We start from the raw sequence: 26,897 nt of genomic DNA on the forward strand, positions 1-26,897 counted from the left end.
GCAGAACAATGGTATATTACAGAAAATGGCTAGGAAGGAAGATATTCTTTGATGCAGGCTTTGACAAGGACACAGCATTTCTGGAAAAATATTTTTTAAATTTTTGCTGAAAATATTCCTAGCTTGAAAAATTGAAAACTTGGGTAGCTACCGCACTGTAATCTGCAATAATTGCATATTTATTCTTGGATATACTCATCCTCTAAATGGGTATATTCATTATGCAAGATCTGTCAAACGCAAGCCATTTTTTCATTCATTTACTTGTGGTTTTAATTGATTTTCAGTGTAGTTCCTTAAATTACAAAACACATTTGGCTCCCAGCATGCCTTTTATTTCCATCATTTGTGTTTGATGTGCTACAGTAGCTTGATGTATGGCTTTGTGTCTTCAATGCATTTACAGTGTGCCCACCTCCCCAGTTTATACATACCCTAAGATTTGTTTTACACATGGTGGTATTGACATGGTGCAAAGGTTAAATAGCATAATGCATGCACCATATTTGCAGTCATTAGTAATGGATGAAGACACAGCACACACACAATATTTAGATCTAACTGATGGGCTTTCCAGCTGAGAAGGAGATTGAAGCAACAGGTTGCGATGAAGAATGAATAGTCATGCCTGCATCCTCTGCTGTTTTCAGAGTTCAGTCTGTCCATTTGCTCCTCAGACTTGGCGAGGGGTGGTAAATGTATGCGTAGGAGTGAATGGAAGAAGAGCTGTCATATAGTAGCATTGGTATTCTTCTTTACATAGAGATGATATTTATGCAGCCATAGTCATCACTCAAGGTACCCTGTCATTACTCTCCGAGCATGATAAAATCATATTGAGCTGGCCTTGCTTTAGTTCTTATCTTTTATTTTACCAAGGCACTCAGTCTCCAAGTGGAATACAAATGCACAGATTTGTAGTCTTTTGTGTTTAAAGAGTTTTTAACAGGTATTGTTGCTAAGAAACCAGTGTGGATAGTCCTGACATTTACATCTTTACAGTAAGCGTTTAACCTTGGCGTATCTCTTTTTCCTGGCAATACCTGCATTATGTAAAGAGTTTATTTTTGTATAAGTTTCTAGTTTGGGGTGTCACTGATATTATAGATATTATAAAAATCCTTCTTTGCTCTGGGGCTGTCCCTGAACTGCAAGGGTTAAACACTCATTTAGGTTTAGGCGGACTGTCAAAATGCGATTTTACCCACCGGATCCCCCACTTCTGCAGACTTCTCTGAGCTGCAAGATCGATCTCCAAAGTCTCTTCTGCCCAATGCTCTGACGGCCGCAGGTCCGCTGATAACATAGTATATATGTAAGTATATGTAAGTATATATGTAAGTCAGGTTAAAAAAAGACGCAAGTCCATTTGGCTCAACCAATAAAAAACAGTAAAGAAAAACCAACTATACAATATCATATGAGGAGTAATATATACTAAGTATATTTCCCGCACCAAATGGAGAAAGATGAATTTCACACTCACCGCATTACGTGGGTCGTATGTGCCTTATGACACTAAGACCATAAGAGCTTTGGTGACCCCCCCAGGGCCGGGATGTGTGCCAGGTAACCTTTTCCGGCAGCAACACTCCTCCTGTCATCCACCTCCAATAAGGGATGTATAAAAGAAAGGGAAGGTCCAGATAGTGCAGTACCGTTTTTTCAACAGATATATTTATTGCACAAAATCCAGATAATCCATAACAAGGTCCCAATATAAAATAAAACAAGTAGAAACAAGAGAAAAAAACGATAAAACGCTGTCACATGTGTGAGCTACGGTGTGGACAGCGGCACTTCCGGCTTGCGTTCCACCGAGCTCATGTGATGTCACGACGTGCGTTCCAACTAACGCGTTTCGTCATTGGCTAGACGTCTTCAGAGACTTATCTGAGCTGCAAGATCGATCTCCAAAGGCTCTTCTGCCCAATGCTCTGACGGTCGCAAGTCCGCTGATAACATAGTATACCATAGTAAGTCAGGTTGAAAAAAGACACAAGTCCATTTGGCTCAACCAATAAAAAACAAAAAACAGTGAAGAAAACCCAACTATACAATCCCATATACACAATCCTATACCTGCAGTTGATCCAGAGGAAGGAGAAAAACCCCAGCAAAGCATGATCCAGTTTGCTACAGCAGGGGAAAAAATTCCTTCTTGATCCCGGAGAGGCGATCAGATATTCCCTGGATCAACTTTACCTATAAATATTAGTACCCATTTATATTATGTACACCTAGGAAATAATCCAGGCCTTTTTTAAAGCAATTTAGTGAGCTGGCCAGAGCAACCTCTGGAGGGAGTCTTTTCCACATTTTCACAGCTCTTACGGTGAAGAAACCTTTCTGTATTTGGAGACTAAATCTCTTTTCCTCTAGACATGAAGAGTGCCCCCTTGTCCTCTGTGTGGACCTTAAAGTGAATAACTCAACACCAAGTTCAGTATATGGACCCCTTATTTATTTATACATGTTGATCATATCCCCCATTAATCTCCTCTTCTTAAGAGAGAAGAAATTCAGTTCCTCTAATCTTTCCTCATAGCTGAGCTCCTCCATGCCTCTTATCAGTTTGGTTTGTCCTCCTCTGCACTTTCTCCAGTTCCCCGGTATCCTTTTTGTGAACTGGTGTCCAAAACTGAACTGCATATTCCAGATGAGGTCTTACTAATGATTTGTACAGGGGCAAAATGATATCACTTTCTCTGGAGTCCATGCCTCTAATACAAGAATGGACTTTGCTTGCTTTGGAAACCGCAGCTTGGCATTGCATGCTATTATCAAGCTTATGATCTACCAGGGCACTCAGATCCTTCTCTGCTGATTTTATAGCCCTGCATTGGATGTGAAGATGCAGAGTGACATTCCACTGTGGGAGTATAGAGGTGTGCTGTCTGCTAAAAAGGATCAGGAAAGCAAAAGTCTTTCCCATCCCATAGACCAGTGTTTCTCAACCTTTTTTCAGTCAAGACACCCTTTAAAATTATGGACAGTCTTGAGGCATCCCATCCTAAAATATAAAAACTATTCAAATATTTACATAATGCAGCAACATCCACACACGTAGGAGACCCAAAATTAGAGGTGCAAACTGGTACTGACTAGTTTTCCAGTGTTTCTCTTCTTCCTCAGTTTTTCTCCATCACTCAGCTAATGTGACCCCAAAGCTGATGGAGAAGGGCATGGGAGGGTCAAACAATGATGCTATACAGATGACTGACATCCTCCTTATGATGTCATTGATCATCAGCAGGTCAGCAGCTAGAAGGTCCTAATGCTGACACAATAAAAACCTGTGGCTTTGTGTAGCTAAAAGGCAGGCTCCATCCACCCGCCGCCTAATATAACATTTTTGGGCAATTTTTAAGCATTTTGCCAAGGCACCCCTGAAGAGACCTCAGGGCACCAAAAGGCTGTCCCAGACCAATGGACTTCAAACTGCAGCCCTTAGCATACCTTTATCTGGGCCTTGGGGCACTGTTCCTACCACTGAGGCAACATTTCTTCCACTGACACCAACAATAGGGCACAATTCCTTCCACTGACCTCAACGTTTGGGAACTATTCCTTCTACTGACACCAACGATGGGGCATTATTCCTCCCAACTAATACCAATGATGGGCCACTATTCCTCCTCTTACTGACCACCTGCTGAGAAACCAATCCACTTCTAACCTCAGCTTGTTTAAGCTTTAGCAATAAAACCTGGAAGCTGATTGGTTTCTCTGCAGAATTGTGCCCTCTCAAGCTTTATTAAATAAACCCCATTGTCCACCACTGATGCTTGAGCATTTGCTTCTCTCACTGGCCACAGTCTGGCATCTTCTAACATCTAAGGGACAGGAATCAAGCCCTTTGTTTATAAAGTTTGAAGACCCCTGTCCTAGACCTAAATGAGCATTTAGCCTTGCAGTGCCGGATCAAGGGTTATTTATTCTATTACTGAGATGTGTTTAGTTGCACTATCTTCAGTGTGCAAAAAAAAAATATTTCTATAATACTTTTCTCCCTGGGGAAGCAAAGCACTTGTCAAATTGGTGAATCTTTTGTAGAGAAGGATTTGTTGGATGTTGCTATAACCCAGTGGTAATAGCTGTACTATGTTGGATGTTGCTATAACCCAGTGGTAATAGATGTACTATGCCTTTAGTATGCGTTTAGGGCTAATGCAGATGATCGGCTTGGCCCATAAAGTATAAAATCCTGGCTTTTTTTTTCCTGCCAGCAGCCTGTCCAATCAATGACAGGCTGAAATCCAGCAGCTGAATGCTGTTCTGAGAGGTACTTACATTTAGGACTGTATGCGTTGAGGGACATATGACCCAAATGCAAGATTCCTCCCTGCCATCAGAACACAACAGCACTGATGGAGGGGGTGAATGTTGATGGGGGAATCTAGCAATTTTTTTCCCTTCAACCCACAGTTGAAGGAAAGAAAACTACCTAATGTGTGATCTTCCTTAGGGTTAAATTTTTTTCCCTCTTACTTCTCAGTATAGATTCCCATTCTTCCTACTACAATAGGAGTGTTCTCACACCTCCTTCCAATTTCTCCCTAACGTAAAATACCTAACAAGGAGAGTTGGAGCCTTTCCTGATTTACCACCAGACTCCCAGAACAAGGGTAATAGAAACTTTTAAAGTGAAAGAATATAATTAAATATCCAGTTATATACATCTTCCTTTACCATTGTACCTGCCAAATGATTTGTCAATCTGTACATTCAGTCTATACATATACCTTCCTTTAATGCACAGCAAGGAAAATCATTCTGCTACTTCCTAAAATCACCTCTCCTCTAATTGAACAGAAATGATAATGCTAATTTCATTATACAGTGAGCAATCTAAAGTCAGGGAGATAGAACTGAAATTTAATCTGATGAACTAGAGAACTCTATCTAACACTACACACTTAACTGTGCATGTTAACATTTGCTAACCTCCTGACAATTGTAGGTACCTGCCTACTACTGTATTCTGACTACCTTCTTCATTACTTTTTGCATCACTTCCCTAAAGCGAAAATGAAGATAAAGAAATCATTAAAGTCAAGGGTCCTTATCTAAATGCAAGTGAGTTAATGCAACAAGCAGCCTAATAGCATTTTCAGATGGGAAATCTTTGTTTTAGGGAAGGTTTCCTTTAAAAGCAACCAAATTACTTTGGAGTACAATGTTTTCTCTTGGTGAGTTGTCAATGAGAGCCTGGATTACCATTGCGTATCTCTCAGCAGTGAAAACTGACTAAATGTTTTGCTAAACATAGTTTGAGCATAAAAATGGCCTTCACACCTTTCTGGCTTGTGTTGAGTTTTCAGAACTTGTCGGAAAGGTGAGTGATTTCTACTGAAGTGGCCAAGTGTCTATGACGTAGTTTAGGGGCTTGTGTGTAGGAGTATGGTTCAGAAATGTAGACATCTTATTGTTGTACAATTTCAGTTCAAGAAAAAGTAAATTAGAGGCACTAGACTTGAAAAGATTACTCTAATAAAAGGGGTAGTGGTGGGGTTTGATGATTTAACTTCTGCAATCTGGAGCCCTTCCAAGGGGCCATGGCTTTCCCATCTGAGATATTCAGGAGAAATTAACTAGAAGAGCTTCATACCTAATAGTCTGTATATTTTATTGTTAAAATGGAAGTAAGTGCCGGTTCACACTGTTCCAACTTGTCAGGCGACTTGGTCGCTTGACAAGTCAGGCTCCATTCTGTGCAATTGGAACCGTTCTAATAGGAGCGACTCAAGTCGCTCCGACTTAGAAAAAGGTTCCTGCACTACTTTTGGGCGAAGTCGGAATGACTTGCATTGACTTCCATTATGTGAAGTCGGTGCAAGTCGCGCAGAAGTCGCGGTGCACGGCGACTTCATTAAGTCGCCCCGAAGTCGTGTCGCCATAGTGTGAACCGACACTAAAGGTCCATGTGTCTCACTGTTTGGAAAACATTTCAGTGTAAATATGTTTTCATGAGCTTTGGGGCAGTCATGTGTTCTCTAGGCTCTGGTTCCCTGTGTCAATGTGCGACTGCTGCAGCTGATGGAATTGAGTGCCAATAACAGGGGCGGTGGAAGCTGGTGGGTGATACCAAAGCTCTGGGAATTAATCTCCATTGTTGAGCTGCTTACTGACATAGGGGTGCCACAGTCTGCAGATTACATGTGAGCACCGAAGCTGATAAAAGAAAAAGAAAAAAGTTTCCACTGTATACTTTGATGAGAATTATGTAGTATAGGCTTGAGGAGGAAAAAGCAATGTTTTTAGGCTAAATTACATAATCCTTTTTTCTTTCCAATTTAATAATAAAGAAATAAAAAAAACAGGAAGAAAAGAGGTATCCAACATGTTTCAGGATCAAAGATCCCCCTTCATCAGGGCTTATATGGAAAATGACAGTGCTTCCTATAGTACTTTATCCAAAAACTCCTGAATAATGTTGTGAGTTAGGAGAGGAGCAATAAATTATAATAGATGTGTGTTGATGGTGCTTGTACAAAGAGTCCTATAGGAAGGGTTATCTTTTTTCCACCCAAGCCCTGATGAAGAGGGATTGTTGGACCCCGAAACACATTGACTACTTTTTATCTCTCTGTTGCCTCATTATGAACCCTTTAATATGCCCGTTTTAGGGCTCTTTTTGTCGATTTCACTTGTACAGTTTTAGTTGGCACAGCAGATAAGGTTCACCCTATCAATAAGGTGTTTACAACATTAACTACTTTAAGTGTAATATAAATACTTATGTGTTGCTGTCACATATAAAACTGAGCTACATGTGTGGCAATTTTTAAAAAGGGATCTTTGAAAGAATAAGAAATTAATGATGTTTGTCACTTCCTTCTTGCTTGTGTCTGCCTTCTGTAATCGTGTCTCAGCAGAAAACGTTTTGTAATGAGTTTATATCATATGAAGCTGAAAGTGTCACATTGCATTTGTTCATAAGGAAGCATTTTTAAGTGCTGAAAGATCTTTTTATCATCCATCCTGTGTATATGGATGCAAACAGTGGTACCCTTTAGGAGTTGAATGACCTTGGCAAATAACAAAAACCATTAATTCATCATTAAAGTGACCACGTACCCAGATGAATACTAAATTATTGACATGTTCTGAATAAGCAATACAAACGTTTTAAAACAAGCCCTCATTCTTTTCTGTATCTATAAGCATTGTGGAGAAGTTAATTTTCAAAGGACCTAGGCTTCTTGCACATGTGTGCCCTAAGCCCATGCAACTTCTTTAGGGTGTGTTTCCCCTACAGGAAGCTCATCCTTAATAAATTAATCCTTAATAAGTTAACATGATTTGCTACGCATTGCTGTACATCGGTATATGTCAGTACTTGCGTAAACATTTATATAGTGAACAGGTGTTTTCCAAGAATAGAAACTCTTCTGTTCTTAGAATATGCCTATATTATATAGGTTTGTTTTTTTATACTCAAGTACAGCCACACCCAGCCCGGGTTCTGTTGGACCCCCCTTATATACACAGGCCGAATGTCGGCCAATTTCTGTTAAACCGCCGGATGCCGCCTGACATTCAGCCCCTGTGTACTAGACTTAAGGTTAGGTTCACTCAAGGGCTTGTTTACACTATCACGTATGCGTAAAGCTGGCCATAGAAGGAATGATTATGTGGTTGTAGGAAAGAAAATTTCTAAATTCCCCCATCAACACTGACTGTCACTCCCGTGGAGCCATTGTGTTCTTCTGGTGGAGGAGGGCAGCTGGAAGCCACCCCCATCGGGAGAACACAGTTATTACTGCTAGCGGCTAGGATTCAGGCTGGTTGTACCCAAGTTGATAAATTGACTTGGGTACATTCAGCCTGCCTATACATGTCCCCTGCTGAACCGGCCAAGATTTGAACGGTCTATGACCATCTTTAGGTTGCACATACAATGCACACGGCGGCATGCATTGTTAAAGTGGCTCTAAAGGCAGAAGGTTTTTTTTTTATCTTAATGCATTAGGATAAAATCCTTCTGTGTGCAGCAGCCCCCCTTCAGACCCTCTAATACTTACCTGACCCTGTCTTTATCCAGCAATGTTGCAGGAGTGTCTAAGCTGCCTGGGACTCCCCTCCTCATTGGCTGAGACAGCAGTACTGCGCGATTAGCTCCCACTACTGTCAATCAAAATCATTCAGCCAATCAGGAGAGAGGGGTGTTGGGGCTGGGTCACAGCTCCGTGTCTGAATTGAAACAGGCAGCTGTGATTTGGCTTGGGTGCTCCCATGGCAAGTTGCTTGCTATGGGGGCACTTAACAGGAGGGAGGGGCCATGAGCACCGAAGAGGGACCCGAGGAGAGGAGGATCCTGGCTGCTCTGTGCAAAACCAACTGCACAGAGCAGGTAAGTACAACATGTTATTTAAAAGAAAAAAAAAAAGCAAGACTTTACAATTACTTTAAGATTAAAAAAAAAACTTGTGTGCGCAGCAGCCCCCCTCAACCCCCAATACTTACCTGAGCCCCATCTCAATCCAGCGATGTTGCTCGAGAGATTCATGCACGAGAGCTCCCACTGCAGTCAATCAAAGTCAGTGAGGAGATAGAGGGGTGGGGGCGAGCAGTGGCTTTGTGTCTGAATGGAGACATAGTGCAGCGGCTCAGCTTGGTTGCCCCCATAGCAAGCTGCTTGCTGTGGGGCCACTCGGCAGGAGGGAGGGGCAAGGAGCGCAGGTGAGGAGGATCTAGCCTGCTCTGTGCAAAACCACTGCACAGAGCAGGTAAGTATAACATTGTTTTTAACCAGTTCCGGACCGCCCACTACATACTGGGGCAGGGCGGCCCGGCTGTGCAAAATCACATATCTGATTTTGTGCACGAGATATAGGGGGTGCAGTGGCTGCCGAGATCGTTCGGAGGAATGACAGAACAGGGGTCTGCCTACCTAAACAAGGCAGACCGTTGTTCTGTCAGGGAGTAAAAGAGAGATCTTGTTTTTCAGCTAAGCTGAAGCTGAAACACAGATCTCTCTTTTCCTCTAGTGCATCCTAGAGGATCAAACTCCTTAGGAGCAAACTTAACCCCTTGATCGTGCCTGATTTTAACCCCTTCCCTGCCCGTGTCTTTTATACAGTAACAGTGCATTTTTTTTAGCACTGACCACTGTATTGGTGTCACTGGTCCTCAAAAAGTGTCACTTAGTGTCAGATTTCCCGCCGCAATGTCGCAGTTCCGCTAAAAATCGCTGATCACCACCATTACTAGTAAAACCAATAAAAAAAATGAAATTCCATAAATGTATTGCATAGTTTGTAGACGCTATAACTTTTGCACAAACCAATCAATATACACTAATTAGGATTTTACCAAAAATATGTAGCAGAATACATATTGGCCTAAATTGATGAAAAAAAAATGTTATTGGGTATGTTGTATAGCAGAAGGTAAGTTTTAGGTTGTTGTTTTTTTTGTTTTTGTTTTTTTCAAAAATTGTGGCTATTTTTTTGTTTATAGCGCAAAAAAGAAAAATCGCAGAAGTGATCAAATACCACCAAAAGAAAGCTCTATTGTGGGGTAAAAAGGACATCAATTTTTAATTTTTGACTGAAAGTGCTGTAGTATATAGCAAGAGAATACAAACACATTACAGCACAATGCTATTTTTCATAGCACACGCCAAGGCAGCTTATTGTTCTGAACTAAGACCAAAGGAAATAAGGCTGTGAGCTTATCACTGTGCTGCTTCCTTTTCACTGCCTAGTTACAGGCTGGGACAGGTCCACACATTGGGCACAGCACAGTGGCTTAGTAGTAAATACCTCTGACTTCTAACCAGGGCTGGCCCAAGACATTGTGCTGCCAGGGTCCAATAATAAAATGCTGTCCCCCCCCCCCCCCAAAAAAAAATAAATCACGCCCACCAAAAAGGCCCCCACATCCATTATTTTATATCCTGGTAAAAAAGAATTAAAATTCAATTTATCAGGAAGTCGGATTTACATGCAACAGCAACTTGTCTATAAAAATTCCATCACAGATCCAACACCCCCAATCCATGGATGATCTAACAAAAAAAGACCAACAATTTTGAAAAAAAAAAAAAAAAACTATATTTTTTACTTTCTGCTATGAAACACATCCAAAAAAAATTAGAAAAATCAAATTTCTTCATCAATTTAGGCCCATGTGTATTCTGCTACATGTTTTTGGTAAAAAAATACAAATAAGCGTATATTGATTGGTTTGCGCAAAAGTTATAGCTTCTACAAACTATGGGATATTTTTATGCAATTTTTACATTTCTTTTTTATTGTTTTTATTAATGGTTGTGATCAGCGATTTTTAGCGGGACTGCAACATTGCGGTGGACAAATCTGACACTAAGTGACGCTTTTTTGGGACCATTGACACCAATACAGTGATTAGTGCTAAAAAAAATGCACTGTCACTGTGTAAATGACACTGGCAGGGAATTGGTTAACAGGGGCAATCAAAGGGTTAAGTGTGCTCCTAGGGAGTCATTTCTAGCTGTGGGGGGAATGGATGCACTAGAGGAAACCAGAAATCCGTGTTTCTGCTTAGCAGAAACACAATATCTCCATTTTCCTCTGTGACAGAACAGCGGTCTGCCTTGTTTACAAATAGGCAGACCGCCGTTCTGCCTCTCCTCGGAATGATCTGCAGGTCCCAGCGTCTATCGTGGCCATCGGACACACTGATTGGCTCCCACTGTAACCAATCACACCAGGAGCGGGGCTCTGGCGGTGCATGCGTGCCCAAGATCTCATGCACAAAATTACGTACAAGTATGTGATTTTGCGCAGCCGAGCCGCCCTGGTGCAGTAAAAATGCGGCAGGTGGTCTGGAAATGGTTAGAGAACAATAATGACCTGCAAAGTAGTAGTAAACCGCAGCAAAAGAAAAGTGGGCCCTGTGCAGTTTAGGTCCTGATCTGCTAGTATGCACCGCATACTAGGACATTATGACAGACTTGCCTAAAAACGAAGCCCTCCAGCGGCGCGCTGTCCCCACTATAGGGCGCTTCCATTTTTACCTTGTATTCCTCCTGGGTTCGGTCATATAAATGGCCGAGCTGCGATGACATCACTCCCACGCATGCATGCGGGAGTCACCGTTTTGCAGGTCAGGGCTCCGCAGGAACGGCACGGGTGTGCTGTTCCTTCAGAGCGTATGTGCCAGTGACGTCACCGGCTGCTTCTAAAGTAAATATCTCCTAAACGCGAAGGATTAGGCGATAATTACTGTACCTAAAGGTAAGCCTTTTTTAGGCTTACCTACGAGTAAAAATCAACAAAGGGAGTTTACTACCTCTTTAACTCTTGCTAGCCAACTATGAAACACCATTGATTGATTCCTATGGATTACCTCAATTTACCTCTTGGCTAATAAGCCTGTAAATAAGCACGTTGACAAACAGCTGTATCTTTGGGTAAAGTTTTGAAAGTACCTCCAAACAAAAATATACGGTACTTTCTACCTTTTTATGGTCCTTTACTCTTCTGCACTGCATAGACATCATCTGTGAGAGCTTCTAGAGAATGCTGGAAAACACATCACATTTTCCTTTATGCTTTCTTATGTCAGTACTTTAACATTTCTTGTCTGAGTCACTTTCTGAATATTGTAACAGTTGAGTAATCTAAGACATACAAAGGATGCTCTGTGCAGTGTTTTTGCTAAAATTTATGTGAGAGGCATTATCCTTCTACAGCAGTGTTCTGGTTCCATTAGAGGATGTTTGATATTCCTATATTACCTGTGATCTACTGAAACTTTTAATACAATTCTGTTTTTTTATATTAAGAAAGCATTCTTTTATCATGCCAGGTTTCAGTATTCATATGTACTACATGAAATCACACTGCACACGAATCAGATGACCCGTCTATGGAGGTGGATGCTTGGCTAATCGGCGACACCATGCAGATCCAACCATAGGAAAAAGCCAACACTCCAACCGAACTTCCAAGGTGACTCATAAGGCTGTAGTTTGAAGTCCCATAGATATGTAAAATAGCAAACTTATGCGCTAAAATAAGGTAAACGACCCCCTGGATCTGAGGAGTAAATCAATAAAGCAATCGTGGAACAACACAGAGAGAGCAGCTGATTTGATAGTGTCACCACATATCCCAATGATAATAAAACAAGCAAAAACCAGCGCTCAGCTCCTTGATGAGATGAACCACTTTAACTATATCCAAACGTAAAAAAATAAATAATACTAAAAAGCTACAAAATGCATGAAAGTGGGATAATCCAAACTAGATATTCCGTGTGTGAGTATAACACAATCAAGGATGGCGTAAATCTAAAAGCTTCCAACAAAAACTGTTTAAAATCTCAAGAGATATCTAAAAGCACAGAGATGATATAAAAGGTGACGATGAAGAAGATGATCCCAACAATATTCTAAGTAAAATCAATCAAAAACTTGATATTTCATAAAATCAATCAAAAACCTGATATTTCATAAAATAAAAGTGATGAGCAGTGAAATATGTAAAAAGTGTAAGAAATGTATATAAAAAAGCGATGATAAAGGAAATGATCCGAATAATTTTCTAAGTAAAATCAATCAGAAACTTGATAATACATGAAATCAAAGTGATTCGTAGTGAATAGCAAATAATTCGTAGATTGTGCAAAAAATATCCTGATTGAAATATTGTGACATACAGTGATAAACCATCAATGAAATAAAAAGCAGCAAAAAATATAGTATATTAGTATCAATCTAGACATATACTTATGAATAAGCGAAGTAGATATTAAATTGTGCAGTGGTGCTAAATAAAGTGCATAAATGTCCATACAGTCCTTCAAAATATAATTAAGGTGATTAAGGTGCAGGGTGCACAAAAAAATTCAATCATAGATTCAGGTGCAATAGAAGAGTGAGATCAAGCTTCAAATCACAGCCAAGTGGATGTGCGCAGGTGAGCTAGCAATCCGACGTTAAGTGAAATGGCCGCTCACCTCCATAACACTCAAAAAGAGCGTTTTATGATGTAATATTAACTCTTCTCAGACATCTCAATCTTCAGCAATATACTTGTTGTGTTTCCAATGGTTATGACTTAATATCTCAGGAAGGAATCAACTGGTCCCAGCTTAAGTATATGCCAATCTCCCTCGATCCCTCTATCAAGTGCTCAAACAAGAGTAGCTGTCATGGTGCAGTATATCAGGATATAAATTTATTTAATGCAAGATACAGGACACTTACTAGAAAGCAGTAAACACAGCGCAGTAAACCTCCAAAGCAACCGCCGATGCGGTGAGTTCCGAGGCTTCCGGTCTCGGCCGAAGACCGGAAGTGACGTCAATACGGCTTGTCCCTGACGCGTTGCGCTACAACACACGTAGCTTTTTCAAGGGGGTAAAGGGGTTGTAAAAAAAAGCTGTAAACTTTTTTTTTTTCAGCTGCCGTAATGACATAATGCTTGTGTAAGTAAGATACTCCTCCTCCACCTTATCAACCTTATACAAGATTTCCCCAGTCTTTAGATTTAGCTTTAATAGCGGAAATCTTTTTCATAATAAGCCCCCTAAAATTAGCTTTTAGGGCATCCCATACCATTGAAGGTGCTGCTGTACCTCACCCTCAAAACTTTAGTGTATCTACTTCTATGGAACTTCAGTACAGTGTCACCTTCAACGTTCATTTGGAGAGCTTGCTTTTTTCATTGTTCATTTTCAGTAGTCTGTTTTGTGTTACTGGTATGTAGTTTTTTCTAAGCACAATAGCGTATTTTTAGGTATTTCTCATACTGATATGGAAATCTCAAAACCCTTTCTGAGACTCCTACAAGAGTTCTGACCCAAAGGTTTTCCTTCTGCTAATAGCTGAATATAGCATCTCTTTAAGACCGCATTCACACTGAAGCTGCACGACTTCGGGGGCGACCTGTGAAGTCCCATGCACCGCGACTTTGGCGCGACTTGCACTTACTTCACATAGTGGAAGTCAATGCAAGTCGCCTCCAGGTCCCCCGAAGTAGTACAGGATCCTTTTTCTAAGTCGGAGCGACTTGTGTCGCTCCTATTGGAACGGGTCCTGTACCAGTGCATGGACCGCGAGGGACAGGCTGACAAGTCGCCTGACAAGTCAGGGTAGTGTGAATGGAGCCTTATGCCCCGTATACACGTGCAGATTATCTGAAGACTTTTGTCTTCAGATTTACCTTTTCTATGTAGTGCAAGTGCCTGCCAGATTGCATACAAATTGAAAGTGTTTAGGTTTGACCTCATATTTTATGGTTTTGGTAAGTCTACAGACAAAAGTCCTCAGATAATCTGCACGTGTGTACGGGGCATTAGTCCAAACATTTTTGGTTACAAAGTTTCCACACTAGTTGTCATTTTTTTTTATCCTGGAAGACATCTGTAGACATTTTGAGAAAACCTTTTCTATCCTTTTCGTGTAGCATTTTTCTCCACTCATTTGATAATTTGTAGTTTTGTAAATCTTAGTGTTGTAAAGTGTGCAAAGGTTGCACACGTACTGCTATAAAAATAAATATATTTGCTGTTTTTATGTTGTTTTTATGTTGTATTATCTTGTAAATTTGCAAAGCTAAAGCAAGGATTTTATTTTCTGTTGCAAGGAGAGTTTATTTGTTTTTGCCTGTCTTTTAAAAATGTCGGAAGGCCTTTAGTTATACAGGATACTCAGTGAATATTTTAGCACTGTAATTTGGACTTGCTGAAAAAGATACCGTGTAAGAGTAGCCATTGAAATGAAATGATTGGCTGTCTTTGGCCAGAGCAAGAGACAGTTGTGTCTTGTGGGACCTTTCGATCAGAGCAGACACTCCTGATAGATTTTACAATATATAGTCGCTCCCATAGAGCACCATGTAACCTCTACCTCTAGTTCCCCTGTGTTACATAGCAGCATCTGGATCCTAATTTCTGTAAAGTGTAATTGGATGTCAGCAAGTGCTTGGAACTGTGTCATTCTCTTGAATACAGCAGAAGCATTATATCTATCTGCTATGAGGCCATGTTCTGCATAAAGCAACAATGACATCAGGAACAATTGTTAATTGTTTTTGAGCATTACATAAACCACACTCCCTTCTATTTCCTGCTCTGAAGTCCCCTTTTTAAATTGTATGCATCACTGCTCTTACACAGCCCAATTTCAAAGATCTTTCAGTTTCCCCTGCCTTTTTTAAGGTTGAACCAAATGAGAAATTAGCCAGTTTAAAGTGGAGTTCCGGCCTATTTTGCATCAACAATTGGGCATTTTCAATTTTTTTGCGGGGATCCCTTACCTTATTTTCAGGGCATTTTTGATTGTACTTCCTCCTTCTCCCCCCTCTGTGGCCACGGCCACCGACATCACTTCTGCCTTTCCATTGCATCCTGGGAGCTGTTTGTCATCACTCCCAGGAGGCTGGAGTCAGGAAGAACTCCCAGAACAGTCCCTGGAATCAGGAAGAAGGACACAGCAGATTACACTGCGGCTTAAGATGCCCACATCAAAGATGGCCACGCCCAGACAGCGTTTTTAAAAGTAAGATTTTGACTAAAATCCAATACTATACACCTTGTAAGTATGAGAATAGCAGTTCTGTAAAGGGCGATTGATTAATATTATAGGGGTATTTTTAGTTAAAAAAGGTATTTGAGGCCGGAACTCCGCTTTAACCACTTAAGCCCCGGAGGATTTGGCTGCTAAACGACCAGGGGGTATTTTGCGATTCGGCACTGCGTGACTTTAACGGACAATTGCGCGGTCGTGCGACGCTGTACCTAAACGAATTTGGCGTCCTTTTTTTCCCACAAACAGAGCTTTCTTTTGGTGGTATTTGATCACCTGTGCGATTTTTTGATCATGCGCTATAAACAAAAAAAGAGTGTAAATTTTGCAAAAATAGCAATATTTTTCACATTTTTTTTATATGAAATTCCCCCCCAAAAAAATGTAAAAAAAATGTAAAAATCAAAATTTTTTAACATTTTCGGCCAATTTGTTTTATGCTACCTATGTTTGGTAAAAAAAAATTGCAAAAAGCGTATTTTGATTGGTTTGCGCAAAAGTTATCGCGTTTACTAACAAAGGGAAAGATTTTTGTCATTTTTGTTGTTTTTTTTTTAACGCGTAATGGCGGCATCTGCGATTTTTTTTTTTTTTTTTTTTTGCGGTACTGCGACATTGCGGCTGACAGATCGGACCCTTGACTGACATTTTTGACACTTTTGGGGTTACCAGTGACATTTCTACAGTAATTAGTGCTATACATATGCACTGTTACTGTAAAAATACACTGGCAGTGAAGGGGTTAACTTTTTTGAAAGGGAGGGGCTATGGGTGTCCCTAGGGGCGTGCTTTCTACTGTGATTGGCTGTGGCTTCAGCTGTATGAACGGTGATCAACGGTTCTACATAGTAGAACCATATGATCATCAATCATACACAGGGGAGAATGGCAGGCAGCTTGTTTACACAAGCCGTCTGACTTTCTCCCTCTCCCCCGCCGATCGCAGAGTGACCGGCGGACATCGGGTCCGCCGGTCACACGCGCGGGGGGGTCCGTGACCACGCGGGAGCGCGCCTCCGGGGGCGCGCGCGCGCTCGCTCCCTAGACCCTCACAAGCAAGCGACGTAGACCTACGTCAGTTTGCCTGTGAGGGGCTGACCGCCGACGTAGATAGTCGTGCGGCGGTCGGCAAGTGGTTAACATAGTTGTATAAAGGGATTCTGGCAATTCCTTATGTTATCCCATCTAACAGTACCTGTGCTATGAGTCTTTTGCAAGCACTTTAGGCCCGGTTCACGCCTTAGTTTTTTTCAGCTCGTAAAAAAGGCTTATCTTTGAAGTTCCAAAACGGCGAACAAGCAAAATCCCATTCATTTTAATGGCCCCTGTTCTAATATGAGCGTTTTGTTGCCTGAAGCAAAATGTCTGAGGCTCCAAAAAGTACACAAGCTTCTTTTTTGGCAGATTACAGTAAAACCTTGGATTGCGAGCATAATTCGTTCTGGAAACATGCTTGTAACCCAAAGCACTCTTTTATATCAAAGTGAGTTTCCCCATAAGAAAGAAATAATGGAAACTCAGATGATTCATTCCACAACCATTTATTCATAAGTCCTTCACTTTATAGTCCATAAATAAGATCATAGCAATGTCTATCCACAAATGGCAGCCTCCACAAGGGGATTAGAAGCAAAATCCAGCAGGAGCTACGGAGTATAAAAGAGAAAAGAGGAGCCTCTAAATGTAGCAATATGGTTACATTTAATGAGGGTACAACATTTAGCAACTCACATGGACCACATAGACCATCCTACGTAGACCACGGCTATCATCGCTGTCCGTCTGCAGTCATGATCGGAAAGACTACCCTGCAGTAGAGCGATCTGAAATTGAGGCTTGAAGTGTGCCCGTGGAGTGCAGTATGGAAGGAATGACGTCTATGGCGGTGGGGAGGACGACAGTCTATGTGGACAGCTTTACCCCAGATGCTTGCATACTTCGATGTGCCCGTTTTAATCATCAACCATGTAAGTTGCTAAATGTTGTACCTTCGTTAAATGTAACCATATTGCTACACCTAGAAGCGCCTTTCTTATCTTATATACTGAGTTCTGATGTGCTGCTACTTGTATAGTAAAGTAAAAATGTATAAAAAAAATGTTGCTTGTCTTGCAAAATGCTCTCAGACCAAGTTACTCTCAATCCAAGGTTTTACTGTACAAGCGTTTTTGGTCAGATGTCAATGCCTGCCTCCAAACTCCTGCAAAAAACACCCAAAAAACGCCTAAAAAACAACCCAAAATAAACGCCTGAAAATGATACGCTCAGGTGTAAATGGAACCTTATCGCTTCACCCTAGGTTGCTTTCCTGATATGGACTCATGGAGAAAACTGATGTAGTGGTGAAAATTTGCTCAGTGGGATACCCTGTCAACCCCCTCCCGCCTGACAAAACCAAAGGAGCCAGGTGGAAAATGTTTGGATTAACAGTGCCTTTATCCAATCAGATGCTGGCACTATTTAAGTATATTGACAGCTGGCCATTCGTGTTGTGTGGCATGGATGGGGGAACCTTTTTAGATTTTTTTTTTTATTTTTAGTCTGTAAAAAATCAATATGTGTATGCCCAGCCTAACCACTTCACCCCCGGAAGGTTAACTCTCCTTCATGACCCTGCCATTTTTTGCGATACGGCACTGCGTTACTTTAACTGACAATTGCGCGGTCGTGCGTCACTGTACCCATATAAAATGAATGTCCTTTTTTCCTCACAAATAGAGCTTTCTTTTGGTGGCATTTGATCACCTCTTCGTTCTTTTTTTTTTTTTTTTTCCCACTATAAACAAAAAAAGACTGACAATTTTGAAAAAAAAAATAATGTTTTTTTTTACTTTCTGCTATAAAACATACCTAATAGAAAAATATAAAAAATATAATTTCTTCATCAGTTCAGACCAATATGTATTCTGCTATATATTTTTGGAAAAAATCCCAATAAGCGTATATTGATTGGTTTGCGCACAAATTATAGCATCTACAAACTATGGGATATTTTTATGGAATTTTTATTTATTTATTTACTAGTAATGGCGGCAATCAGCAGTTTTTAGCAGGACATTGCGGTGGACAAATCGTACACATTTGACACTTTTTTGGGGCCTAGTGACACCAATGCAGTGATCAATGCTAAAAATATGCACTGTCACCATACTAATTACTAATGACACTGGCAGGGAAGGGGTTAACGGTTAACATCAGGGGCAATCAAAGAGTTAAATGTGTTCCTTTCTAACTGGAGGGGTGCTTTGACTGGGAGAAGACAGAGATTTGTGTTCCTGCTTAGCAGAAACACAGGATCTCCATCTTCGCCTATAACTGAACTTGTTTACATAGGCAGACTGGCGCTCTGCCTCTCTCCTGAACGATCGCAAGGTGGCGGTGAACATCGGGCCTGCCAGGCCCACTGATTGGCTCCTGCTATGCCCAATCACAGCGGGAGCGGGTCGCTGGCACGTGCACCCCAGACACATTGCACGAAATCACGTACAGGTATGTGAATTCGCGCAGGAGGGCCGCCCTGCCACAGTATATATGTGTGCGGAGGTCCAGAAGAGGTTAAACCTTCCAATGGGGACACCTGTTCTGATTATAGCTGTCCAAGAGGAGGGTGCATCTTTCTGAAGAGATTTCAAACTTTCCTGTAGTTTCTAGGACAGGTAGTAAAGGGAAATCTCCACAAAAAAATGCAAACCGAAAAATACAAACCAACAGGGGTTTTAAAATGGAAGTAAACCCTCTTCAGCCAAGGAGGCTACCATCTTAGCCTCTGATCTGCAACTGATATGGTGCTGCACATGTGACTAATTATGACTCCAGGCATTTGATGGTTTGACAGTAGGGTTGAGAGCACAATCAAAGGTGACCGTTAGCATTCCTGGCATGCCAGGAATGTAACAGTTTTTTGTTCAATTGATGTTAAATTTTTGAGTTGATGGGGTCCCCTTTAAACTTCCCAACTCTGTTCAAAACTGTTTAGCTATACAGTATATTCCCTGTTAGATGGTGGCAGCAGTATGCTGTGTTTAGCGTGTTGAGCACATGGTGCAGCAAATGAAGCAAAACTCTCAGGATCCTGGAAAGCAGACCTTTAATGGGATTAGACCCTTACCTACTTTGCCCAGATGTCAGGAAAGTAATGGGCTAATATCACAGACAATAGACTTGCCACATGAGGGGCTTAGGGATTTACCCACCTCTACTTTTTGTTTAGAGTTGTAACTTTATTGGTAGCTCTTTTTGTACTGTCTCCACACTGCAAGTCATTCATAAATAAGATAAAATCACAGGAAGGCAACATTATCATTTACAGCTGAAAACTATAATTGAAACCAGAATTGTTTTTATTATTTCCACCCAGCACTTCCTAATACCCTATAGACAAACATATGCTGTCATTTATAATATCCAAGCCCATAAAGTCAACTTTGACTTTTGGTAGCTCCAGTGTTTTGTTTGGTGCAGCTTTTTGTTTAGCTCCTTCAAATTTGTTAATAAACCACAAAAATTCAAGAGAAATATATAGAACGCTTGGCAAGGAGAAAGAACTTGTTAAGCTGCCACTGTACCGCTTTGTGGTTAACTCAAGCCAACCAATAAACTTCTAGTGAGTGTGCAGTGCTTTGTGGTAAAATGACTATATTCAGCAAACATTCCATTTAGTTGTCTTTTATGTTTGTTTAGATCTTATGCATATGATCAGTTGATACTTAAAGTCTCGTACACACAATGAGAATATCGGACAGTTCATCCAAAAATATCTGAATGGACAAACACGAAAATGTTTTTCGTATGATACCAGATCATATGATTTTGTTTAATTAGTACAGTATTTGTCCCCAAACAAATTGCAAAGGTAAGACTATGCATGCTTGGAAATGAAAGAATACATTACAATACAATACAACACATTACATCACTTTCGAACTTGTATTCTGTCCTACGAGAATTTTCGTAAGTTTAGTAACCTCTTTATTTTCGATATTAGACTAGCAGGCAAAAAAAAAAAAAACAGACGATCATTCGTCCGATATTCTCATCGTGTGTACGACGAGGCTTTTAACTCCTGGTTTGGTGTTACATTTCTTTGCTTGGGCCAATCTGGTTGTCAGCATACAGTATACAGTGCTATTTTTCGGCAGCAATACCAAAGACGAACTTTTCTTCCCACTCCTGGGACAAAATCAACTCGGGCTGAGCCTTTTCCAGGAAGTTTTGTATTTTATGAATGAATACAAAGCTGAGGTGAAGATTCTGGTGTCATCCAGAATTTTCACTGATGCATATACAATGCAGAACACATTTAGTGCCGGTTCACACTACCGCGGCACGACTTCGGGGGCGACCTGTGAAGTCGCGTGCATCGCGACTTCGGCGCGACTTGCACGGACTTCATATAATGAAAGTCAATGCAATTTTCTCCGATGTCGCCCCGAAGTAGTACAGGAACTACTTTCTAAGTTGGAGCGACTTGAGTCGCTCCTATTAGAATGGTTCCCGTAGCACTGCATGGACCGCGACTTGTCAGGCTGACCAGTCGCGGTAGTGTGAATGGGCACTTAATATAATGGTATTATGAGACCGTTCTCTGTCTATAACATTTACTAGGAAGATTTTCCTATAATTCCCAATACAGATATAAAGGAAACAACTTGAAATCCCTTGAAAGTAAGAGGAAACCCCCTTCTGGGCAAATTTTTATAAGGGGGCTGTTTATCTTATAAACAGATACAAGTTCTAATCATTCATAATGTACAAAATGAGAAAGAGGTTCTGAATGGAAATTCCCCTTAATATCCATTTATCAACATAGTAGTTGTCTCATTAAGAATGCTTTTTAGTAATTGGTTCAGCATTTTAAGAACCATAATAATACTACTTCAACTAACATTTTTTTTTTTTTTTTATGTAAACCTATATATTTCAGCAAAGTAACAATGATACTGAATCATCCTACCTTGACAACTCTGCAGTTCTAAATGTTCTATACAAATATCAACTTTCCGAAAGTTGGTTATTTTTTATAACTAGGAATGCCCTCGTATGACAGTGCTTGGACCTAATAATATGACACTTTGGTACTGAGGACTTCTTTGTAGAGGTTGAGGGGAGTTTACTTGTGTATCCAGAACTTTCATTTTTCAAAGTACTTGGGTCTAATGAAAAGGCTGTGGCCTCCAAGATTTCTTACTGTACATCTTCACTTTGTTGGTTGTTGCTAGTTATTATTCTGTTTTTTATGTCCTCACGTGTTCTTTAACCTTTTTCCTAGGTCTGAATGGTCCGTGTTTTCTGAATAGTGTGCAGGTACTGTTAACCTAAAGAAGGATGCCGCCTCCTTCGGATATAGTGAAGGTGGCCATTCAATGGCCTGGAGCATACCCAAAGTTAATGGAAATTGACCAAGTATGTATGGTTTATTACTACTGTATATATTAATGCAAGCCTGAGCCAGAATTATCTATACCCTAAAAAGTATCTATTGCCCAAAAAGAAAATCAGAATTACTTTTGTACATAGCAGATTGAATATGAATGATGTGCTTTCTACCACTCTTGAAGGAAGTCTGTCATAAAGTTAAATCTTAAAGTATAACTAAGGGCAAAACTTTGTTTCAGTTTTGGTGGAGAGTGATTGAAACCCCTGTCAGTTTTTATTGCTGTCTGTGCCCCTGTTATGGAGATTCTCCCTCTTTATTTTCTCTGTTTACCTTTATCATTGAAAGTAAAAGAAAATCCCAGATTTTGGGTTGTTCCCAGAAAAGTTATAGCGGGGAAATTTTCCAATGAGGACACTAGTTCTGGTGAACTGAGGGTCTCCAAAGAATTCCTTTCATTTGCAGGAATTTCCTTTCACTTCCTGTTTGGCTATGGGACAGGAAGGGAAGGAAAATCTCAGCAATTATATACAGATGGTGAAAAAAATTATTTCCGGGGGTTATAACCCTTCCTTACTCTGTTCAATATGGAAAAAAAAATTGCCTCTAGTTCTATTTTAATTTTAGAATCAAGTCACCTACTCCAAATATGTTATTTCTTATTACAGCCACTATACCCTCACTATTCGTTTTTATCAAATTGACCCAAATGCCTTTTACAATCAACTCTGAGGTCATCGTAAAGCTCCCCAGCTTCTTACAAGTTCCAGGTGCCACCGAGCATTTCTGGAAACTACATGTCCCATGACTTGAGTGTAGTTTCTGGGCGGTAGTGACAGGTGGTTCTGTGGGCAGTGATGGGCCTACAGCCCGTGGCTGTTTACTGGATGGATATCTATGCAAATTGTATCCATTCATTGTTACTACGCATCATTGTTCCTAACTTGGTGATGTCGCCTTTGTAGTCTTTGGACTGCAGAGGGAGTAAAACATCTTGGCAAAGTTAGACTTCTGTTTTAACCACTTCCATACCGAGTCATGTAAAATGACGTCGGCAAAGTGGTTGTCTAGATCCGGGCCGCCGTCATATGACGTCGGCCCGTTCTAGCTGCTACTGCGCGCCCCCGGCGGCGCGCAGCGGCGCGATCAGGGATGAGGCTCGTCCCTCGGACATAGCCCATCACTGATCAAGGTAAACAGCCAATAGAAATTGGCTGTTTACCACGTGATCGGCTGTGTCAATCACAGCCGATCACATGAGCGGCTCCTGCACGAGCCGCTCGTTCTCTCTGCAATGCGCGCCCCCGGGGGCGCGCAGAGCAGCGATCGGGGACGAGGCTCGTCCCTCGGACAGAGTCGATCCCCGATCTAGGTAAAGAGCCAATGAAATTGGCTCTTTACCACGTGACCGGCTGTGTCCAATCACAGCCGGTCACAAATGTCAACAGAGAACACGGTAACTAGCTGTCACCGTGTTCTCCTCCTCACACACTGATCCTGTGTGAGGAGGAGATTGTGGTAACAGCTAGTTACCTACTACAGTGCACCCTAAACACACTGATTGCCCCCCCCCCCCCAATAAAGAGCACCTGTCACTAGCCCATCAAAGTACCCGAGTACCTGTCATCAGGTACTCAGATGACAGGTACTCGGGTACTCTGATGGGCTGGTGACAGGTATTCGGGTACTCTGATGACGGATACTCTGATGACAGGTACTCGGGTACTCTGATGACAGGTACTCGGGTACTCTGACGGGTACTCGGATACTCTGATGACAGGTACTCGGGTACTCTGATGACAGGTACTCGGATACTCTGATGACAGGTACTCGGATACTCTGATGACGGGTACTCGGGTACTCTGATGACGGGTACTCGGGTACTCTGACAGGTACTCGGGTACTCTGATGACAGGTACTCGGGTACTCTGATGTCGGGTACTCTGATGACAGGTACTCGGGTACTCTGACAGGTACTCGGGTACTCTGATGACAGGTACTCGGGTACTCTGATGATGGGTACTCGGGTACTCTGATGACAGGTACTCGGGTACTCTGATGACAGGTACTCGGGTACTTTGAGTACCTGTCAACGGAGTACCCGTCATCAGAGTACCTGAGTACCTGTCACCTACCCATCAGAGTACCCGAGTACCTTCCACCTGCTCATCAGAGTACCTGACGCCTGAAGTACCCAAGTACTTGCCGCCTGCTCATCAGTACCCATCACTACTCATCAGTACTCATCAGTACCTATCACGTATCAGTACTGATCATCAGTACCCCTCAGTACAGTATCACCTATCACCTATCAGTCAGTGAGTACTACTCATCAGTACCTATCACCTGCCTGTCACCTGCCCATCAGAGTACCCGAGTACCTGTCACCTGCCTATCGGAGTACCCGAGTACCTGCCACCTGCTCATCAGTACCAGAGTACCTGTCACCTGCCCAACAAAGTACCCGAGTACCTGTCACCCTTCATACAGCCACCATGTCCAAGTCCAAAAAGGTTTATATACGTCGTCCGTTTAAACCTAAATACCGGTGTTATGGCAGCAGATAGCTGCCATAACCCTGGTATTTTTTTAAACGGTGGACAGTTGGCTTTCCGATAAGGGTGGTCCCAGCGGCGCCCCCCCCCTCCCGACGCGTTCCGGTCCTTTTCCCCGCTTACCGGACCCGCCGGCAGCGGGGAAAACGATCCGGTCCCGAATCCTCACAGACAGGATGTCGAGTGAGGGCAAGCTTGCCCTCACTTGACTCTATGGTCTTGGAGGACCGGAGCTACGGAAAATGTTGTTGCCTAGCAACCGGTTTAAAGGTCCTTTTTTTTTTTTTTTTCATTTTATATTATAATTATTATTTTTTTTTTTTTTCTATCTTTTAGTGTACTTGTGAGATCTGAGGACTTTTTGACCCCAGATCTCACAAAAAAGAGGTCCTGTCGTGCCTATTTCTATTACGAGGAATATTTACATTTCTTTTAATAGAAATAAAAATGATCAATTTTTTTTTTTTTTTTTTAAACGGTGTAAAAATAAAAAATAATAAATAAAATAAATAGTAAGAAAAAAAAATTATCTTTCACATTATGGAAAAAAATTGGGCTAACTTTACTGGTTTCTTATTTTTTAATTAAAAAAAGTGAATTTTTTCCAAAAAAATTGCGTTTGGAAGACCGCTACGCAAATACGGTGTGATAAAAAATATTGCAATAATCTCCATTTTATTCTCTAGGGTCTCTGCTAAAAAAAAATATATAATGTTTGGGGGTTCTAAGCAGTTTTCTAGCAAAACAACTGATTTTAGCTTGTAAACACCAAATGTCAAAAATAGGCCTAGGCAAGTGGCTAGGATGCATGATGATGCTCCTTGGATGTTAGGCCCCTCTATATGGCTAGGCTGTGAAAAAGTCTCACACATGCGGTATTGCCATACTCAGGAGGAGTGGCAGAATGTATTTTGGGGTGTCATTTTTGCTGTGTACATGCTATGTGTTAGGAATATCCTATAAATTGACAACTTTGTGTAAAAAAAAAAAGTTTTCATTTTTTTCCCACATTTTCCAAAAACCTGTGGAAAAAAATGATATGTTCAAACGACCCATAATGCCTCATAGAATATACGTTGGAGTGTTTGCTTTCCAAAATGGGGTCATTTTGTGGACTTTTCCATTGTATTGGTGCTCTAGGGCCTTGAAAAGTGTGATAGGTAGTAAGAAAGTTTTATGTGTATTTATGCTCCTAGAACGCCTGAATGTGCTTCTTGGACGTGGAGTCTCTTTTTGTGGCCGGGCTGTGTAAAAGTCTCACACATGTTGTATCGCCATACTCGGAAGGAGTAGCAGAATGTATTTTTGGGTGTAATTTTTGCTGTGTACATGCTATGTGTTAGAAATAGCTTATAAATTGACAACTTTGTGGGAAAAAAAAGAAAAAAAAAATTTTTTCTTCATTTTCCCAAGAATTGTGGGAAAAAATTACAACTTCAAAAAACTCACCATGCCTCTTACTAAATACCTTGGACTGTCTACTTTACAAAAAGGGGTCATTTGGTCGGTATTTGTACTGTCCTGACATTTCAGGGCCTCAAGAAAGGAGATAGGCAGTCAGTACATCTGGTGTGATCAATTTTCAGTAATTGGTACCATAGCTTCTAGACTCAATAACTTTCACACAGACTAAATAATATACACTAATTTGGGTTAATTTTACCAGAGACATGTAGCAGTATACATTTTGGCCCAAATGTATGAAGAAAATTTTATTTTTTGCAAAATTTCATAATTGAAACTAAAAAAAAGTGGTTTTTTTTCAAAATTTTTGCTCTTTTTTTGCATATATCACGAAAAAAAAAAACCCCAGTTGTGATCAAATACCACCAAAAGAAAGCTCTATTTGTGTGAAAAAAATGATAAAAATTTTGTTTGGTTATAGTGTAGCATGACTGAGCAATTGTCATTCAAAGTGTGAGAGTGCTGAAAGCTGAAAATTGGTCTGGGCAGGAAGGGTGTCAAACTGCTCTGTATGGAAGCGGTTAAATACCTGTGCGAGAAGCATCAGATGAAAGCTGCCATTCTCTACTTACTCCATACTAGTTCTGGAGCAGTAGCAGTAAAGCTAAGAATATTTACCTTTACCGTCCTGAAGCTAGACTGGTTCCCAGAAAGCTTCCATTTGAGACTTTCTTTTACTTATGTCTCTTTAATTATCTCCATTGCTGTTAACATCAGTAAAATATATTGCAGCTTCACAGGTATTTTACTAGCCGTGCATCAACCCGATCCAGGTTGAATCAATTTTCTCATACCTATTTTTTTTACCATTTTTTTTTTTTACCATTATTATTGATCTTGTGCTTTCATGCACAGTACAAATAGGGCATGCCAGTGTTTAATGTGTATTTAGGGCAGGTAAGGACCTCTGCAGAAAGGCATTTTACTCTGCTTTGGTAACCAAATCAGTAGTCAGTTTTTACCGCTGTACCAGTCCTGGACT

At 41.0% G+C, this 26,897-nt stretch overlaps 1 protein-coding gene across 2 annotated transcripts in view; it reads left to right on the plus strand.

Annotated features, from left to right (window-relative positions):
* ELMO1 (engulfment and cell motility 1) overlaps nucleotides 1–26,897 on the plus strand; it is a 604,300-nt gene that overhangs the window by 77,635 nt on the left and 499,768 nt on the right. For both annotated transcript variants that reach the window (XM_082257836.1, XM_082257837.1), the window contains exon 2: nucleotides 21,792–21,925. In XM_082257836.1, the coding sequence (XP_082113962.1) occupies nucleotides 21,848–21,925 (78 nt within the window). In that variant the 5' untranslated portion in view covers nucleotides 21,792–21,847. The remainder of the gene's footprint in view (nucleotides 1–21,791; nucleotides 21,926–26,897) is intronic.

Source organism: Pelophylax lessonae (assembly GCF_965119305.1).
Source record: "Pelophylax lessonae genome assembly, chromosome: 5".
Taxonomy (NCBI): Eukaryota; Metazoa; Chordata; class Amphibia; order Anura; family Ranidae; genus Pelophylax; species Pelophylax lessonae.